The sequence below is a fragment of the Brachyhypopomus gauderio genome, chromosome 15 (assembly GCF_052324685.1).
Source record: "Brachyhypopomus gauderio isolate BG-103 chromosome 15, BGAUD_0.2, whole genome shotgun sequence".
In the NCBI taxonomy this organism is placed as follows: domain Eukaryota; kingdom Metazoa; phylum Chordata; class Actinopteri; order Gymnotiformes; family Hypopomidae; genus Brachyhypopomus; species Brachyhypopomus gauderio.
Window position 1 is genome coordinate 18,963,171 of NC_135225.1, and position 20,490 is coordinate 18,983,660.

The 20,490-nt window shown below is 42.8% G+C and overlaps 2 protein-coding genes and 1 long non-coding RNA gene across 4 annotated transcripts in view; 1 reads left to right on the forward strand and 2 right to left on the reverse strand.

The window, feature by feature from the left end:
- Window positions 1-6,277, forward strand: part of LOC143476755 (uncharacterized) — a 10,030-nt gene extending 3,753 nt beyond the window's left edge. The window contains exons 6-15 of one of the 2 annotated variants that reach the window (XM_076975096.1): window positions 188-352; window positions 627-692; window positions 858-975; window positions 1,173-1,278; window positions 3,849-4,084; window positions 4,572-4,697; window positions 4,966-5,092; window positions 5,295-5,464; window positions 5,550-5,705; window positions 5,963-6,277. In XM_076975096.1, coding sequence (XP_076831211.1) covers window positions 188-352; window positions 627-692; window positions 858-975; window positions 1,173-1,278; window positions 3,849-4,084; window positions 4,572-4,697; window positions 4,966-5,092; window positions 5,295-5,330 — 980 coding nt within the window. In that variant the 3' untranslated portion in view covers window positions 5,331-5,464; window positions 5,550-5,705; window positions 5,963-6,277. The remainder of the gene's footprint in view (window positions 1-187; window positions 353-626; window positions 693-857; window positions 976-1,172; window positions 1,279-3,848; window positions 4,085-4,571; window positions 4,698-4,965; window positions 5,093-5,294; window positions 5,465-5,549; window positions 5,706-5,962) is intronic. The other variant, XM_076975097.1, reaches the window with a different exon arrangement.
- Window positions 5,087-14,067, reverse strand: LOC143476757 (myomegalin-like). The gene is made up of 8 exons (XM_076975098.1): window positions 13,935-14,067; window positions 13,611-13,670; window positions 13,413-13,530; window positions 12,991-13,124; window positions 12,694-12,798; window positions 12,461-12,599; window positions 12,248-12,294; window positions 5,087-5,662 (listed from the first exon to the last, which is right to left on the reverse strand). Exons 2-8 carry the CDS (start codon window positions 13,665-13,667, stop codon window positions 5,648-5,650), a joined length of 615 nt encoding a protein of 204 aa, XP_076831213.1. The 5' UTR covers window positions 13,668-13,670; window positions 13,935-14,067; the 3' UTR covers window positions 5,087-5,647.
- A 4,161-nt stretch (window positions 14,068-18,228) lies between these two features.
- Window positions 18,229-20,057, reverse strand: LOC143477137 (uncharacterized). Its single transcript, XR_013121489.1, has 3 exons — window positions 19,576-20,057; window positions 19,423-19,499; window positions 18,229-19,213 (listed from the first exon to the last, which is right to left on the reverse strand). It is a non-coding gene; the product is annotated as an uncharacterized LOC143477137 (long non-coding RNA).
- Window positions 20,058-20,490: the final 433 nt, after the last annotated feature.

Consider the following 20,490-nt stretch of genomic DNA (forward strand, 5'->3'; position numbering starts at 1 on the left):
TTCATTGTGCTGCCATTACATGAATTGTAGCAAGATGCATATGAGAAGTTGCCGTTCTCCGTCCATCTTGCTTGAATCATATTTCAGTGGCACTTTCAGATAAAGAAACATATGCAACGTAGTACTAAGGCACTGAGAAATGTTATGGTGAGTTAATTTCTGCTAATGTCCTTATTCACCCATGCAGGTGAAGTTGACTCCAGCAGGTGTTTCCCACTGCCTGTGCTCACTTCACGCACGACAGTCACCTCGTCAGGACTGATGAGGCCTTCTCCGCCCACCTTCACAAAGTTGCCTCCACTCCCCAAACCTTCTGGCCGAGAGCCTCTCCGTGCATTCAGGCCTGCCAAAGGTGAGCTCACTCTTTTGATCTCCTGGAAATTGCATCCAAATCATTTGCTGCACCACCAACAACAAAAAAAGTAAAAAAAAAAAGTATTAAAAAAGTAAAAACTGCTTTGAAAGCCCTATACTACAAACAAAAAGGCCCTGCTGATCCTCTTGTACATTGCTATGCCTGCACCCATGGACATGTTTTTCTGCACCATGAAGAAACCACTATGAAACCAGAAGTTATATTTGGGATTTTTGATGGAGTACGTGTTAATATGTATTGTGCTTTTCAGGATCTCAAGTGCAACGCACCAGGGCGTCCCCTGCTGAGGACATGTGTGAAGGAGTAGTTGGCAGAGGTTGGAATTGATTTGCTGTTAACACTGCATTACACAACAATGTTTTAAATCTAGTTCTCCATGTTGAATAATGTTTTGCAGTCTTCAAGCTGATTTGAACCAAAGTTGAGCTGGTAGCCCTAAAAGTCCTAGTCAGTTTGTTTGGGTTCTTTTATTCCTCTCTAGATGAACTCAAACCAGGAACTCCCAGGAAGGATCCCCACGAGCAGCAGACTTTAGGGCCCTTCTCCAAACCAGACCTCGCTCTCGCTCAGAGCTTCAGACTGCTTAGCTCTGATGACTGGTAAGTCACACCTGCAAAATTCTGAAGCATTTGGCTAGGGCAGGTTAAACAGCAAGTCATTTATGGTGTTCTGCATATATGGTAAGTATGCATGTATTTAGAGAAGTTTTTTCCTCTTTGTCCCTTTTCTTGTAGCATTTTTTTCTTTCAGTAGCCGATGGTTACAGTGTGTGTCTATGTCCAATATCTTCATACAGGGAGAAGAAAATTGAAGGATTGATGTCCATCCGTAGATTGGCTCAATATCATGCTGATGTGCTTGGCAGCAGGCTTCATGATGTCTGCATTATTCTTATTCAAGAGGTAAGCCACTAGATTTGCTGACTGTGTATCTGTCTGAATTCTAAAATTGGCAGACACCATCAGCATGTACATATTACAGGTGATGTTGCTGACAAAGTCAGCCAATTTTAGTCAGAGTTAGCATGGTACTTTGAAATTCCTTTTTTATAAAAACATTTCTCATTTAATTGAAATTCAGATGGCATATCTAACTAATTAGTGATTAAGGTTGTAGCGGATACATATGTTAGTTTATGGATTATGAACGGGGCACCATCCTGATTGCTCAGGAACCAGTATTGTGATAACGGAGTGAGGTGGAATATGGTTTGATCAGTCTCATTACTAAAGGGTTAAGTTCTGGTTCCGCGCAGTGACCTAATACCATCGACCAAAATATGCATTTACCACCGTGACCAGATGAATAAATGTCCACATTTATTAAATGGTTAATGTTACAATTTATACAAAGCATATGAATGATTTGGCTCAAATGGAAATTAAACCTATATGTGAATTTCCTAATCTAAACCAAGGATATAATAGTGAACAACAAAGAATATAAAATTAAACAATAACAGCGAATGATAGTTATCGACGGTCATGAGGTTTAAATGGATTATATGACTATCCTTAAGCTTGCCTAACTAGCGTAGGACCCAGTGACGGACACAAGGTCTTTAGAGAGAGAATAGAAAAGAAGAAAGAGGAAGTTTGGGCAGGTTAATGGCAACAGTATTTACTATTTTGGACTCCGGGAGAGATAGAAGCTGGCAACCCCAAAACAGCACATGAACCGAGCGTCTTACTTCGAAGAAGAGGCGTGGTTATGCGGACCAACCGGTGCGCGTTCACGGTTCGTTCCTTCAGGCAGCTGAGGTCTGCGGAGCAGGTCACGTGAGACGGCTCGAGTCGCGGAAACTTAGCGGTGACGTCACAGTCGCAGCTGGAGGGCGCAGACAAACTTGTACAGATACTTGACTGAGAAAGAAGATGAGCTTGACTTGAACGACTAGACGAAATAAAAGTACTTTTGACGACGAAACGTAGAATAAAGAAAATAAAATAAAATAAAGAAGAATCTTCTGTGGGACTCGGTGAGAGCTTTAGTTGCGGTCTCTTGGCATCGCTCTACTGGACACTGCGGTGTTCGGCGTGAGTCCATCAAACAGTCGCGATGGTTTGGCGTGTTCAAGTCTTTGAGTCTCGGCGAGTCTGGCGAAGTTCTCCAAGTCTTCCCAAATTACCAGGCTGCCAAGCTCGTTGTTTCGCTTCGAGCTAGGGCTTTTAAAACAAGTTTTAGGGGCGTAATTGTAAGGCGCTTTTATGTTCATCAGGCCATTGACCATTGGCCTTTATTAATGAATATTCATGACCTTTGCCCAGACAGGGGAGAGAAATAGAGAGAGAGAGAGAGAGAGAGAGAGAGTGAGAGAGAGAGAGAGAGAGTGAGAGAGAGAGAGAGAGAGAGAGAGAGAGAGAGAGAGAGAGTGAGAGAGAGAGGGGAAGCGAGGAGTGCCCGTCTTTCCAGGTCTAGTTAATGACTTAACCAAAGAAGACAGATTAACACAATTCTAAGACAAAGTAAACTATTCCTAAATAAATTGTCTTACATACTCTGCCTAAACAAGAATTAATTTGGTTCTATTAGTCTACACATTGAGCCATTCTCAATTTCCACTTTTGGACAACAAATGACACACAATGCACAGACAGGCATGAATGTGAGGTCACCTAAGCACACATGAGAATGATTACATTCGATGAGTAACATACAAACTAATACATAGATATGCATCAATGTGGTGTTTTTATACAGTAACACGTATTCCAATAAGATCACTTAATACTGAATACATGAAAGATCATAAGTTGTGTCTTTGTCAACCACATGGCACAGTGTTCACATTTAAATGGTCTTGTGGTCCTTTGTTCTTAAGGCTGGAAAGCTGAATACTGGTTTCAAGAATAATTAATTTTTCTTTGTATGGAAGGTAGTCAAGTTCGGTGTCTCTAGACTGCATTAGCCGAGCTGGTTCCTGTAGGCTGAATCCCAATTCTGTGTACAGTTCAGATTTGGAGTTACAGAGATCTCTGAAATATTTGTATCTTCAGCTCTGGATTATAACACAGGACGTAGAGTGGGTTTAAACTGTGGGCAATCAGATAAGGTTGGAATTTAGAGTTTTATGGTCCTTCCTGACTGTGGTCCCAGTGTCCTCCGACGAAGGTTGGTTTTGACCAGCCTCTCTTAGATGGCCTCTCTCCCAAGCTCAGGAGATCATAAGGTCAGCATTGTAGGCTTTTGGGAGGTAAACACCATTGTGGATGTGGGTCCTTTGGGGCCTGTTGCTGTTGTAAAGAATCAGTGTTTATCTTTACATACCATCAAAGAAATCTGGGTGAGTCAGTCGCTCAGTTCTAGGCAAAGGATTCCCTTTTGGGTGTCACAGTGAAATAGCATTTAGCTGTCTCCAATACAAGGTATTTAGGCCTACATAACACATTGCAGTGGTGGATTATACTTATTACGATGGCGGTGGCAGTGTTGGATGTGGCTGAAACAAGCTGGAACGTCGTCTTTCCTGCAGGTGCTGCACCTGCGCTCTGCCGTGTCCCGCATGGCTGTGGTGTCCTTGAGGGAGTTGTACTCCAGCCTGCAAAAAGGGATGGACCAGGAAGTGGAGGCTACAGCTAAGGTCCTCCTCCACAAAGCAGCGGAGTCCAATGGCTTCATCAGGCAGGACGTGGACACAGCTCTGGACAGCATGGTGCAGAACTGCACCCCCATTCGGAGCATGAACGCCCTTCTCGCTGGAGGACTCTGGTCAGTTAGCCTGCAGTGAGCTTTAAACTGTGGCTTTCAGATAGCAACAACAGGCACAAGAAGCTAACACAGCACTGATTTTGGCTTCTGTTTTTACTTCTCCATTGTTCTTTCAAAATATTGCCCTGGCCTATAATCAATATTTTTAGGTATTTATCCTCTTAAATATTATTTTTATTGCGTTCCATCTCCGCTCTGCTGATTCAAACTGCCCTTCACACCTCTTAAAGAATAGGCTAGTTAGCTAGCTTACAGAGGACATACAAACATTTTCTGTTTAAAAAACTACATATGTAAACTAACTGGTGCAAACTAAGCCATCGAATAGAATACGATCATTTGATTGTGCACGTAGATCACACATAAGTGTATTAAGTTTCTTTATAGAAGCTAAAAGTTGTACTGTATACATTGATTGGATGGATTAATAGTTATTACCTTCTTTTTTTGAATGCCCTAATTTTTTTCCTTCTGTTTTCCTCAAAAGTCATCTGAATGCTGCAGTAAGAAAGTGTACTGCTCGGCACTTGGCTACTTTGGTAGAGAAGATTGGTGCAGAGCGAATTATTCCTGCAGTCTCCAAGTTGGCACAGGACGCTTCCCAAGAAACCAGGTTAGTACTGGGATCAGAACGAGAATTCTACAAAGCTTATTCAGTTTCCCAGATAGTAATCTTTTGCTGATTCTTTTAGTCTCCTAGTCTGATACTCTGAAGTCAGCAAATGCTGGTAAATTGCAGAGTAATAGAAGGACTATCGTGTTTTCTAGACACAGACGTCCTTGTAAAATTGTGTGCTGTAAGATAAATGGTCGGTGTGCTGTGAGTATTGGATCCCTCACTCACGGTTCTCTCCTGTTTTGGGGTCTGTTCCTCGTCTCAGGTGCTTTGGCCGGCGTATGCTGCTGTTCCTGTCCTCCCACCATGACTTTGATAAGATGGTGGAAAAGTGCATCCCTGCCAAAGACCTGGCAACCATCAGGAACACTGTCCACACTCTGAAATCCAAGGTAGCGATTCATGTTTGGATACATGATGAGGGTTTTTTATCCCATTCAGCCACTATGCCCCATGTTTACTCACTAAACAAAGCTCATTCACAAAACTTTTAAAGCTTGAAACTTTTGGGATAGAATCAAAGTATGAAGCAACATGTGGACTTCAATATCATCACTCCATGTTTTGTGGTGATTTGTATGTATGTATTCCCAGGAGAGGACAAAGGTGTCTAGGAATGCGAAGAGATAAGATGTGTCAGCCTCGTCTGGAGCAACAAGAAGCTCCAGCCGCATAGTCGGAGCGGCAGAACACGCAGCGAATGAAGCGCAGCCTTAGGCACACGGTGAGGGACGTGAGCCCAGACGACGCGGCACCTCTGAAAGGTAACGGCTGACCTCGGCAAATGCTCCTCTGCTGTTTCCTGAGAACCTTACCTTACCGCTTATCCGTGAACCTCCTTCCCATCAGACCTGCAGGAACGTCGTCTTTCCTGCAGGTGCGGAACCTGCGCTCTGTCGTGTCCCGCATGGCGGTGGTGTCCTTGAGGACTTCAGGGAGCGCATTGATCAGCTGGTGGCCGACTGCAAGGACAACCCATATATGGTCATGGGCAACATGTTCCCGGTAACTCATTTGAACTGAATTGATTTTGAATGTTTTCAGCAACTTTCAGAAGTGATCTGTATGGGGGGGTCATACGTTGGAGAACATTAAATGCTGGCACATCTGAAGAAATATCAAAAGCTCAGATGCTCCAGAGTAGAGGGAGGGCAGTCATGTCCATTGTTAGTGTGAGCTTGTTTTACAATGTATGTGAAGATTTCACCCAAGTGTATCCTTGATTTATTTATCTTTGTTCCTTTTAAATGTTCTTTTTATAGAGCTGGTTAGGGAACTCTACCCCTGCAAGCCACAACTGGTTGAGCAGAAGGTGCTCCCTCTGCTCTGGTACCTCCTGGGGACCTCCAGCAACAGTGGTACGGTCCACGGCAGGGGTGGAAGCGTGAGGGGTCCACTGTCCACCTATGCCAAGCCCTTCATGCCCACATGGGTCTGGCACTGCTGGACTGCGCTGGTTACCAATCTTCCAATATCCGCAAGAGCCTAAACGAGTTTGTGAAGAACCTCCCGATCACCTGAGAGCTGCCAGCCAGACCTCCAGACCAAAATAAAGCCCAACATGGATTCTACTTGAAGATGGAGATGTTTGTGCATTTCTTACTGTGCCTGCACTTTAAATGAAAGAGAGAGGAAGAAAGTCAAATGTTTTTAACATTTTGAATTAGCAGAAAGCTAAATCCTTAAACTCAGAAGTCCTTTTAAATAAGGAGCACAGATTTTAGCGAATCACATCAGGTTTAACATGCACTTTGAAATACTAACACTTGTCATGGTGACTAGATATATATTGTTCTATGATTGTTTTTTTCTGTTGACATATTCTGAGGTAACTGTGCAGAATGTAATTTGCAGTTACCTCAGAATATGTCAACAGAGAATAACAATCACAGAACAATATATATCTATAGTCACCATGACAAGTGTCATATATATATATATATTAGTGGTGGGACTTTAACGTGTTAATTTCGATTAATTAATTACAGGGAAATTAACGAACTAAAAAGATTAACGCATGAGACACTTTTGCACCGTGGAATGTTTCTCGGTGCACGAGTTCCAGACATACAGATTATATGGATGTACAATAAGATGAGCATGGTGGAGATGACTGAAGAGGTTACGCTGGTGGATGGGAAATTTAAATATAAGAAACTTCCAGATGGAAGTACAAACACAAATAGTGTTATTTGCACTTTATGCAGGAAGGAGTTTGCTTATCACAGGAGCACTTCCACCCTTCGTTACCACCTCAACGCAAAACATGTTACGCGCAGGTCAGTAATGATAACTTGGCTGCTAAATGTATTCCTAGTACGAGCAGTGTTGCCAGTCAACACTCGACCACATGTTGGGGTTCAAATCAGAGGTGGGGACTCGAGTCACATGACTTGGACTCGAGTCAGACTCGAGTCATTAATATTAAGACTTTTGACTTGACTTGAAAAAATATTCAGAGACTTAGGGCGTACTCACACTAGGCACGGTTTGCTGGTTCCGTGCTGGGGCCCGGTTATCCCCCCTCCCCACTCCCCCTCTGGCCTGCACTCACACTGGCTTCAGCAACCCGGCCCGAGCACGGTTACGTCATCACAACGCCGCTTTATTTGGAAAAAAAGCGCGCTCGCACAACACTATGGAGTTCACGATTCTCTTTTTATTGTATTTTTGGAGTCGTTTTGGGAGTGCAGAAACACGGTGCAAGCACAGATTTATCGATAATTTAACACAACGATTGTCTGCTAATCGCTTTGCCGCTATGACTGTTTAACGTGAGCATCGCATCACTGACGTCATGTTTGAGTTCCAGCGAAATGAACCAATCACACGAGGCACCAAGCGGGCCCGGGCACGGATAGCGCTCACACTAGAAGCGAACCGTGCCCGAGTCCACATGAATCGTGCCCTGGCCCACCTCTTCAAGCGGGCCCGAGCAAGGTTAACTGATCCGGGCCCGGGCACGGTTGGAGCGCTCACACTAGCCAAGCGAACCGTGCTTCGGCAGGCAACCGTGCCCGGGCCCGGATCACAGAGCCTAGTGTGAGTACGCCCTTAGACTTGACTTGGACTTTTACACCAATAACTTTGGACTTGAATTGGACCTGAACCTGTTTACTTGCAAAGACTTGATTTTTTTTTACCCCAAATCTAAATTTTAAAACGCATATTGATATTTATAAAGTGCGCCCCATTAATTTCATTTCCGTCCTTCTGACGCAGACCTGTGTTACACCAGATTCTGTGACCGTCGAGTTTTGTGACCACAGGGGGCGCTATTTCACAGTTTCTGTTCAGAGGCACAAACGCTTTACGAATGCTACGTAAACTACGCTGATGCACTTTCTTTACTCGTTTTGTTGGTGTCCACGAGCCAAAATATGACATGTTTATATTTACATTTTATCGTCTCTTAATTACGTAAACAAGATTTACCATCCCCTCACCATTGCAGCCAACAAAGAAATCATGAATGGGATGTACAGGTGAGCCTTTTTAACTGGGGTCACCAATTCTGACGGCAGCCATCAGAATATGTGACCCCACTGAATCTCCAGGTAACAATAGTACACCGTGAGACCACAATAACAGAAAACAATGAAAAAATAACCCTAACCTTTTATTAGTCTATATTTAAACATTTTATCCAAATGTTTAGAATAACCATTCGTAATGACAGCATCTTGCTTATGATGAAGCTTGCTATTTTCGTGTAAAATGATGTAACGAAATATTCTTGTTTAAGTACATTTATGTAATTAGGAGAAGATAAAATGTAAACGATCTGTCATCTTTTGGCTGGCGGACACCAACAAAACGAGTAAAGAAACGCATCAGCGTAGCATTCGTAAAGCGTTGATGCCTGTAAAAAAAAAAAGACTCGAAAGGACTTGAAATTCCAAGTTTCAGACTTGGGACTTGACGGTTGCCTGTCTTGACTCGAGACTTGACTTGAGTTGACTGTCTTTGCTTGAGACTTGACTCGGGACTTGAGGATAAAGACTTGGACTTATTTGAGACTTGCAAAACACTGACTTGGTCCCACCTCTGGTTCAAATTAGGAAACAAAATGTCAGAGTCCGCCGTTCGGTGTCGAGCGCTACGGTTTATGTAGGAGTGCTGCAAATTGCGTCAACTGATGCAAGTTACGAACTGCCATCCAGAAAGACAATGTTGAAGAAAATGCAGCAGCTGTATGATGAGGAAAGGGAAGTAAAACAGGTTATTGTGAAGAGCGTAATGTGGCTCTGACTGGGGATCACTGGACCTCTGTTAGCAACAAGAATTATCTTGGTGTGACAGCTCATATTATAGATGATGAATGGAAGATCCAGTCATTTGCTTTGAACATGCAGAAGACACTTCTAGGCACTATGGAGATGCCTGTGTAGAGGACTTTATCGCTGTGGCAGAGGCCTGGCAAATTAAAAAAATCTAATATGGTATTTAAAACATCTTCTGATTTACTTCTTATTCTTACTATATCCTAAGCAAAACTCCCAAAATTAAACTATATTTTTGGTCAGAATTTTCAGTGTTCTGAATACTGTTTGCTCTGTTTTCTGCACTCATCTATTGGTCTATGTAGTAGACTGGTGGAAAAATAAACAAGATGTTGAGGTTTATGCTTATGTTCATTGATTCATTCATCATTCAAACTTAAATTAATATTTCTCATGTTAAATACCGAAATGCGATTAATTTCAATTAATTAATGACAACGCTTCAAATTAATTCGATTAACTTTTTTAATCGTGTCCCACCCCTAATATATATATATAATAAAATAAATAGAAGGTCTCTGACATTTACATTCCAAGTGGCGTATGCAGCAGTAGGTAAACATACTGTATGTGCAAAGTGAATGTATGAGGAATCTGGTGTAATTAGGATTAAAGTGAACGTATACAATGAATTATAAATATAATGTGCAAATGTAACAGGAGTGCAAATTGAGTGAGCGTTAGACTACAGTGATGGGTGTAGAAATAGTTAATCTCAGTTTAGAGTTCTTTGTTGAACTTGAGTGTTGTTGTTGATTTTGAAATGTGTCTTGTTTATTAAGGATAAAAGAGTGGAAGAGCAGGGAGTGAGTTGATCCTCCTGACTGCCTGGTGAACAAAGCTGTCCCTCTGCTTACTGGTTCTGGCTTGTAGACTTCGTAGTCTCCTCCCTGATGGCAGTAGGTTGAAGTAGCTGTACATGGGGTGTGTCTGATCACCCGCTATGTTTAGGGCCTTTAGAGTGAGGCGGGAGTTGTGAAGGTCTTGTAGAGAAGGGAGTGGTGCCCACGATCCTCTCAGCTGCTCTCACAATGTGCTGGAGGGACTTGCGACAGGATGCTGTGCAGGTGCCGTACCACACTGTGATGCAGCTGGTCATGACGCTCTCGATGGCTCCCCTATAGAAGGTGCACATGATGGAGGATGGAGCACTGGCTCTTCTCAGCTTGCAGAGAAAGTACAGGCGCTGGTACTTTCTTGGCTAGAGATGTGGTGTTCTTACTCCAGGACAGGTCCTCTGAGATGTCTACACCCAGGAACTTGGTGCTGCTCACTTTCTCCACAGCAGTACCATTGATGTTCAGAGGAGCATGCTGGGAGGGCAATTTCCTGAAGTCCACAACTATCTCCTTTGTCTTTTCCACATTCAGAGATAGGTTGTTGTGACCACACCCCCCGGCCAGGCGGCTCACCTCACTTCTGTAATTTGTCTCATCGTCGTTGTTGTTGATGAGACCCACCACAGTTGTATCATCCTCAAACTTAAAGAAGAAGTTGGAGCTGTATGTTGGTGTGCAGTCGTGTGTCAGCAGAGTGAATAGAAGGGGGCTCAGTACGCATCCTTGAGGCACCCCTGTGTTAAGCACGATGGTACTGGATGAGTTGCTGCCGACCCGTACTGCCTGTGGTCTCCCAATCAGAAAGTCTAACAGCCAGTTACACATTTGGAGGCTCAGTCAAAACCATTAAAAGAAAATGGCATTAAATACAAAACTAAACGACATTAAATATTTACAGAAGAAAATCCTTTTTTTAACCGCAGCAATTACTAGTTTAAAAGTTATTTTATATCCCTTGAGCAAAATCTATATTTTATGATCAGTGTGCAAATTCATTTTTCAGTGTGCAAATTTGTGTCTGTAGAACTGCATCAGAGTACCTTTTAACAGGCAAGAAGACAAGCAAGAATATTTGTGAAAGCCATTTATGTACATATTAAGTCAGCGTGCTGACTGATCCTCAGTGGAGTCCATCCAGGGGGAGGGGCCTGCTGACTGACCACTCACTGGGCATCCAGGGTGATTTCCTAGTAGAGGAATGAAAGAATGAGTTTCCAAGGAATCAGGGCACAACCAAAGGGCTCCATACCAACACCTATACGCATGCTATCTGTGAACAGCGGTGCGGTGTGATGGTCCGGCTCTCGGAGTGCAGCCAAACTTATATGGACATGCACGATCCACTGAAGTTAGAACCAAAGATGTGAAGAAGGTGGTCAGGCACTGTTTCTTTGCTAAGTGAGCTGTACGGAAGCCAGGGTTGTGTGTGTGTGTGTGTGTGTGTGTGTGTGTGTGTGTGTGTGTGTGTGTGTGTGTGTGTGTGTGTGTGTGTGTGTGAGGAATCTCAGGAATTCACATGCTGTGAATGTCATGCAAAAACAAAGAAAAACACCCCCTCATGCACGCACACACACACACACACACACACACTACTCAAAGGCCTTCTAGCCCCAAAATGCTGCCATAATTAGACTATAACAGAAAAGTTACACACGAGATGTCACTAATAATGCCATCATACTCCACGTCTGTTCCATATATGCTACATGTATTTAACACATACCCTACCCACTACATCTCAACTAGAGTTGCTGTATACAGCTGTATAACTGTACACTTCGTACTATAGAGCAGTGGTTCCCAAAGTGGAGGGCGCGCCCCCTAGGTGGGGGGTGCGGAGCTTGGAAGTAAAACGTGCACATGTGTCAATATTAGGGATGCACCGATTCCGATATTAATATCTGAAAAAATTCTAGATCGGGTATCGGGGACAATGTGACCGATCCATAAAAACAGATCAATTCAGTCAAATTCTATGCTTGTATTGCTTGCTTTTCGGAGTTAGTTCAACCTTAAATATCCGCTCTGACCCAGATAGAAGTGAACTTGGACAGTTAACAGGCGAGTGAAACACGAAGCACACAGAGGAGAGGTGAATCACTGACTCGTACTCGCGCTGGTGCTATTCCACTTAGTCCGTTTATTTGCTGGTTGACCAAAATAATCCTGGGCTCCAGCACTACTTGACTGTTCATACATAAAGTGGTGAGTTGCCCAAAGCTCATTGAATGTGTTACTTACAGAAATGAAATAAAGATAAAAATAAAGAGCAGTGGTCTGAGTCGGTCTACGGCAGAAAGCTGAGCGGCTTCTCTGGGGTGAAGAGTCTCTGTAGGGGTGAGGGGCTTCTATAGGGGTGAGGTGTCATGTAGGGGTGAAAGGTCATGTAGGTGTGAGGGGTCACAGTGGCAGAGCACAAACTCACCTCCAGGTTTTCTCTGGCTTTCTTCAGCACCCCGTGAGTCATGGACACTAAGAGGAGAGAGGAGTTAGTAAGGCTGTGCACAACACCAGACTGGAGGCAAACACTAAACTCCTTCAGTGTGGGTGGGTGCTGTCTGCAGGTCAATGAGGACCTTCATGGCCTCTCTAGGCGATTTTAGGTGTGTGTGTGTGTGTGTGTGTGTGTGTTCCGTACATTGGTCGATGATGATGTGTTCCATGCCTTCTCGAAGCTGGTTGGTGGATCGCAGTCGTTTGACTGCTCCTGTGAGCATCCTCTCCTGCTGAGACAGCCAGCTCTGTAATCGAGACACCTCACTCCTCAACACCTCCTCCTGTACCAGGGGCACATGGGGGGCAATTAGTCTTATATAAACAGAAGCTACCTAATTCTGCAGAACATTGTGTTGTCCACTGTGTGTGTGTTACCTGCAGTGTGTGTGTGAGGTCTCCTGACGGCAGAGTTACTCTCCAGAACAGCTCCAGGAGTCTCTCTGCCTCCTCCAGAACCACAAGCATAGTGCCTGATGCAGCCTGACACTCCACAATATAACACACACACACACACACACACACACACACACAGTTAAAAAGGTAAAAATACTCCATATTCTCAGTGTATTTATTTTTTGCTGGAGATATGCACATGTATAAAAAACATTCACAAATGTATGTACACAGCATGCATACACGCACGCGCGCACACACACGTACACACACACACACCTTCAGCTGGTTCTCCCTCCTCAGTGCACTGTTAAGAGCCTGTGTTTTCTGAGCTAGCTCCTTCTTCAGTAGTACTGTGGCCTTAATACTGACTGGGGGAGAATTCACCTCACTGTTCCGCCGTGATATTTGAGCTAGATATATATATATATATATATATATATATATATATATATATATATATATATATATATATATATATATATATATATATATATATATATATATACACACACACACACACACACACACACACACACACACACACACACACACACATTATGCTAACTATTAAATTATTACATGCTACAGATTTTTTAAACCAGGAAAACAAACAAAAAAAAATATCTGAACTCTTTCACACCCACACACACCCACACACCCACACACCCACACACACACACACACACACACACACCTACCTTCTCTTTTCTTCAGTTTCTCCTGCAGCACCTCTATGGTCTGTCTGAGCTCCAGCACCTGAGTGGGCAGAGCCTCTGACACCTTTAACTGAGCCACTGGCCCGCCTCTCTCCTGGACCTGTGTGCAACAATGATCCTTGTGCTCACATGGTCAGATTTCGGTGTAACACCGGCAAACATGAGTGGAGACGTGCTCACGTGCTGCACGGCACACCAGATAGCACTGGGCACAGAGGGTCGTGTTGTACTTTGCATCGACTGCGATGTTAAAAAAGAGAGAGAAAGAGAGATCATATTACACCTGCACTCCACTCACTGCACTGGTTACCTGTCAGCTTTAGAATAGATTTTAAGGTTCTAGTCATGGTTTTTAAATGTCTTCATGGTCTTGCTCCTCTTTACCTCAGTGAAATGATGGTTAGATATGTTCCAGTCAGGTCTCCAAACAGTAATCTACTGGTGATTCCTAAAAGCCGATTTCTTTAGGCCTAGTGAGTGACACTAACTCATTTACTGCCTCACCAGATTCACAGGCTCAAAGTGTGAGTCTTCATCATCATAGATGTCCTCTTGTTGTTGTTCTTCTTCTTCAAAGTCTTTTTCACGCAGAGAAAGCCTGGAAACACAAACCCACACACAGAAAGCTCAGAAGGTGTAAACCTCCATAAGCTTCCACATTCCTTCTGTAGTTAACAGAGTTGTGACTTTGCTGCCAAATTAAGTCCTCAGACATCAGCAATTTCTACACACACACACACACACACACACACACAGGATTCTAAGGGGTCTCAAGATTCTCCGAGGTTCACCTGGGGAGTAACACTGCAGTCGGAGCCTACAATATCAGTATCATCATTAGGGATTTGGACCCATAGTGTTGTTAACCTTGCAGGGTTGCCAACTCTCACGCATTGAGCGTGAGACACACGGATTTGACCGTTTTCACACGCTCTCACGCCACACTTCCGATACCTCACGCCGAAAAAAAAAATATCCAGTTTATTTACCTCAGATCCACATATATGATTCAATACGTTACTAGTTCGCTAGCTCTGGCGCCATCCACCGGCGATATAACACTGAATCTGTGTCCATTTTACGTTCGCCACCCCCCCCCCCCCCCGCTCAACAACTTAAAATCTCACTCCAAGCGAACGTCAAAAGTTGGCAACCCTGACCTTGTAAATCCTGTAAAGCGCTTTGTGACAACATGTGTTGTGAAAAGCGCTATACAAATATATTTGATTTGATGATACCAGGTCACATCCACCTGAACCAATCACCACCAACACTACTTTGCAGTCACTGTGAAGCATTGCCTACATTTCCCTGTTTGCATGCTAAGCTGTTCCTATCGTTTACTCTCGTGTTACTCAAGAACTGCAGAATATGTGATCTGCTGTCTGCCGTCTCACCTGCTACCACAACCACTTCTACCCCTTCCAAGTCTCATGGAGGGATGAGTTCCCCTCTACACCTCGCCACAATTATTTTAAATAAAATACACACTGGCTATACTGAAGTTCACCTCTGACCACATGACTTCGCAGTATTAAAGCAGTATCATGTCTAAATATCTACTAAGGACAAAACTAAAGTGCTCAATGAACTAAGTTATAGTCACTACCTCACAGGATTGAAATGTCTGTTTAGTTTTTTTTTTTTTTGTGACTTATCTGTGTTGGCCTCACCAAAATCATACTCCCCTTAAAATAACCCTTGTTGAATGTAGAGATATGTGCGTCATATAGAATAGCCTACACATCCAGTTAAGTCACAAAAATTAGAGTTAACCAGACATTTCAGTCCTGTGAGGTTGTGTTGCAGGCCGTCTGATCAAGGCCAACCACAAGCTGGTGGCGCCGCCTGCCCCCTGCTGGCCACCAAGAGCAACAGCGACCTGCAGAAACAAGAGGACAAACAGCTGATGGACGTGAGTGCAGACCAGACAGAAAGGACCAATCAAAGAGCTGCACGAGGAACCTGCTAGGAGAAGGAATCAGTACACATGCTTACATAATACATACATACATAAATGTGTGTGTGTGTGTGTGTGTGTGTGTGTGTGTGTGTGTGTGTGTGTGTGTGTGTGTGTGTATATATGTATTCAGTTCACAGCAATGAATGACATTAGTATCACACAGGAAAGCACATCATTATGTGCTGTGGATGTTAAGGGAAGAGCCAGTGTGTAAGGAGATGAACTACTGTTGTAATCAAGAGGAGCTTGAACATGACATTGTAGTTAATGTGTAGCATTGTATTGTAGCTATACAAGATAGCATTTTGAGTCTATTGAATGTCAAGAATGTGATGCCTGCAGGAATGCAACTGTTATTTTTAATGACGTGTATTAAACAGCCTTTTCTGTAAGGTTGCTTTTACGAGCCCCACAATAACCATTGATTTGAGTCACTTCAAGTTCACTACAATATCATAATCATTTAGTTTCATTTTATTCCTGCACAGAGTACACACACCAACATGCTAGATAACACAGATGTTAAAGCGTTAAATTGCTTCAATAATATCTAAGTATAATCATGCTCTGGAGCTCTGTTCACTGAATTCCAAACACATGTTCCCATGAAGCTCAGCCAATCAGAATGAGCGCTCCAGGTCCTTCACTAACTCCGCCCCTCACTGTCTCTGCTCTTTGCAGGAGCTGGAGGAGAGCTTCCACATTAGCAGGATGGAGCTGATCGCCTTTGAATTCAATGTGCTGGTGTCTCTAGAGATGGTCCTCTACCTGCCCGAGAGCAGGTCACAACCCACTACCACCTGAGCCTTCTAGTCCCAGCCAGCCCAGCCAGAGCTGACGCCCCCTTTGAGTGGGTGTGGTTTTGCAGACCGGCCTCAGGGAGGACTTCAGCACAACACGAAGTGCTTGTGGGTTATATTGAACATTTGTTCTTGCTTTTTGTGTTTGTTTTTGGGTCTTATGCGAGGGTAATTAAATGACAGTAATATTAGCTAAAGCACTTAAATCAACTCCAAACACTCAAATAATAAGAGAGATTTACCACATCCTGTGTGTGTGCTAATGACACTATATGCAAGAGGACGTGCTGATGCTCCTACCTGAGGCTCACCATCTACACCAAAGAGACTGTGACTACTTGGCCGGGGAACAAGGACCTTAAACATTATCTGTAGAACCATCCTGCGCACCCGGTGCTAACGGGCCACCCAATGGAGGATGGGTTCCCTTTTGAGTCTTGGTCCTCCAAAGGTTTCTTCCTAATCCCCACCACCATAGGGAGTTTTTCCTTGCCACTGTCGCCTTGGCTTGCTCATTAGGGATCTGGACCCATACGATTGTAAAGCTGCTTTGTGACATGTGTTGTGAAAGCTATATAAATAAATTTGACTTTGACTATACAACACTCTGCCAGTGCAACGGTAAATGTTTTCGTGTTGTCCATACAAAGCATGTTATGTCATCATTTTCAAATTAATCTTTACATCAAAAGAAGTTTTGATAGTCATAATGTAATATGACAATAGGATAGTGTATTTTTTCCCCAGGTTATTCAACCAATTGATGAGTTTTTTCTCTTCATGAACTACCTGTCATTGGGACTGATGCAAAAGGATTTGGCCCACAGATTTAGAATACATCGGTCAACTGTTAGTCGTATCATTAACACCTGGGCCAACTTCCTTTATACTGTATTGGGAGCCGTTTCTATTTGGTTAGATGTGGACACTGTGAAAACTCACCTCCCAGATGTGTTTCAGGACTACGCTGACACTCAAATAATTTTAGATTGCACAGAACTGAGATGTCAAACTCCAAATTCCCTTCTCCTCCAGAGTGAAGTGTTTTCCACTTATAAATCACACTGTACATTCAAAGGGTTGATTGGGATAGCCCCTCATGGCGCAGTGACCTTTGTGTCTTCTCTTTATCAAGGTGCTATCAGTGATAAAGAGATCTTAAAGCAGTCTGGCATTGTGGCCCTCCTTGACCCATCTATGGCCATCATGGTGGACTAGCTAGCAGGTTTCCTTGTTGAAGACTGCGTTCCATGCAAAGTCCACATACCCACGTTTCTGTCAAAGAGAGCTCAACTGTCTAGGTCAGAGATCAGAACGTCACAGTCCATTGCAAGACTGAGAGTCCATGTTGAGCGTGTGATTCGCAGAGACAAAGAACATAAAATATTCAGCACAGTGATCCCCCTTTCAATCACAGGGAGCATAAAACAAATTTTTACTGTTGCCTGTCTTTTGGTGAATTATCAAAATGGCCCCTTGGTAAAAGCCTGGGCAAACAATGGCTAATCTCAATCCAGAATTAGACAGATGATGTAATGTGAATTACAGTGATTTATTTATTTATTTATATTCTCCAACCTTAAAATGATCCCTTTAAGGTCAGGGGTCGGCAACCCGCAGCTCTGGAGCCGCATGCAGCTCTTTGATGCCTCTGATGCGGCTAAGCTTTTGAATAGAATCAATGAGTATTTAATTAACGTATATTATTTTTGAGACTTTAAAAAATGTTTGGGTGGAATTTCACAAATGTCCAATTATTTTGCTTTTGTGGCTCAGAGTCAAAAAGGTTGCCGACCCCTGCTTTAGATCATGCTAGTCTGTAAATATTGGCTGCAATGTTAAGGTACAGTGCAATATGATTAATTGTATAAAATGCTTTCACTTTTATATGTAAAATTGACACAACACAATACAACATTATGTATTTCTTAACTTTTACTGTATTTGTAAAAAATGAAATGAAAACAATAGTAATACAATTGACAGAATAAATTGAAATAGTTTTAATTGTTCATGACTTCATGTCTTCATTATGATTTTCTATTGCTTGGGCATAGAGAAGTATTTTGGCATGCAAATGTTAAAGAAAAACATGTCACACCTCCTTTTCACCTCTTCTAATACACTGCTATCTCTGTAAACTCGCTGCACAAAGATATCATCATGGGCACAGATAACTAAATCACACCACTGCATACCAGTAATCAATAACTGGCACTGAATTTGCCAATAATAACAATGGCTCTCCTTCATTTTGTGTAGGCCTTGTGCCACTTTTAAGGAATTTGCAGTCTACATAGCTTTGTGTATTTGGGCACTTAATTTCAACAAGCCCAAATGATGGACGCTCAAGTGGGTCATATACAAGTCCATCAGGTGATGCACCCAGCCAAGATGCATCTGGATGAATCACTAGCCCACACTTGGTCAAGTTCAAGTTTTTCAGAACTGCATAGTCCTTTAAGGCCCCTGTTTCCATTTCAAGTCCCCTCTTCATGTGTGCTGTTTGTCGTGTCCCTCGGATTATCCTTTCTGCCAGGCTTTCTGCAGCACCTGGACCTCTAACGTAGCTCACCTCTCTGAAATGTGAGGCAGTCACTCTTTCTCTCCTAAGTGAATGCCACTCAGGTGTAGCACTTTGGGATCTTGTTGCCTCCTCAATAAGGTGTGACTGTGACAAGGTCACAGAAAGTGAGCTTAGGTGTAGCTGTTCTTGGTGTGTTGGCACAAATTAATATTCAGGTGGGCTTAGATGGTAACATTCTAGTGGCAGACTCGGGAATGGGGGTGCATCCTCATGTATGACAACACTGTCAGATGGAGGTGGTGGTTGTTGATAGGACAGTACACTGCCAACTTGTACCTTCCCAAAGATGGAGTCCACAAGTGGCTTGTCAGGCGAGATGCTCATTGTGCAGATGAGTGGAAGAGAATCTGCTTTCATTCCAGCGTAGACTGGTCCAGGATTGAGGGTGGCCGGGTGTGGGAGCTCACCGCTGTAGCCCTTGAAAAGTATACTTCTGAAATAAAAGAAGAGTGAATAACATTTATTTTTACACATTGTAATCTGTTCACGAGCACAACTGATTGTGAATCACATATCACATGTCATCTGAAGTACAACGAGGCTAAATTAAATTTTGAAGAGAACAGGGTCTTATCAGATGATCAAAAGCATTTATTTTTTACCACACACTGTAATCTGCCTATTAAATTTGGTACTACATACCTAACTCCACTGGCTGTAGTAGCACCTGGTTTTGGCTTTAGGACAACCATGGCATCCACGGGTCCAGGCTTCACCCCCTATTAATTTAAAAGATGGTGTTAGTAAAATGACTGTGATACATTAACTAACATTAAATAATGAAATATGACAAACCATTGTTGGTGGTTTATGCCACTTCTGTTCTGTCTGTGTGCATGAAAGGACAGGAGGGACGACAGACATGCCAGATTCAGAATAATGAGCAGTCTGGAAAAGCAATGCAACCAGCAACACAAGAGCAGTTGCTGTTAATGAGCACAACTGGCATTGAATCACGTAATGTCATCTGAAATACACAAGAGGCAAAATTTAATATCTTGAAAGGAAGACTTCAGCAATGTCAATAGGCGCAATATCTGTCCCATCATGTTGTTAGTGGTGAATGTCACTTGTCTATTGTCTCATGTAACGTTTGTGCTGTTTTGCATCACTCTTAAAACACTTGGCTATACTGTCTTTCTATTCTACAGTGTTGTGCATGGTTCAATCAACTATAAACTAAATATATTTTAGATGTAAACTTCATTTTCACTCCAGATGAAATGCTTACACATAGGAGTGAAACAGGCCTACTTATATTTATATTATTTTGTTGTTTCCACCACCTACAACAGAACAGGTTTCACTTCAACTGCTTCTTGAAGAGTGTTATCAGAATATGTTAATAGGTGTAAGTGTTGAAGCCACATGTTAATAAAGAAGTTAAGATGAAAGATTTGAAAGACAGATTGACAGATTTTAGAAAATGCAGTTTGAAGAATAGCTGAGGTGGACTATATTCTGCTTTTGAGTCATAGAGGTAGATAACAATAGCTCGAACTGTAAAATAAACTCCCATTTGTTTACTATAGGCAAAATAGACTGCTAATGATTCCCACTCAGCTACTCTGCATTTGGCTACCATTGTAAGCTTTAAAAACCAATGCCTATGGTTATCACAGCTTACGTGAAGTAAGAGCAAGGATAAAAGATTGAACTTGTGTTGAACTAACTTTTGAACTTGTTCAACAGAACTTTGAACGTGACACT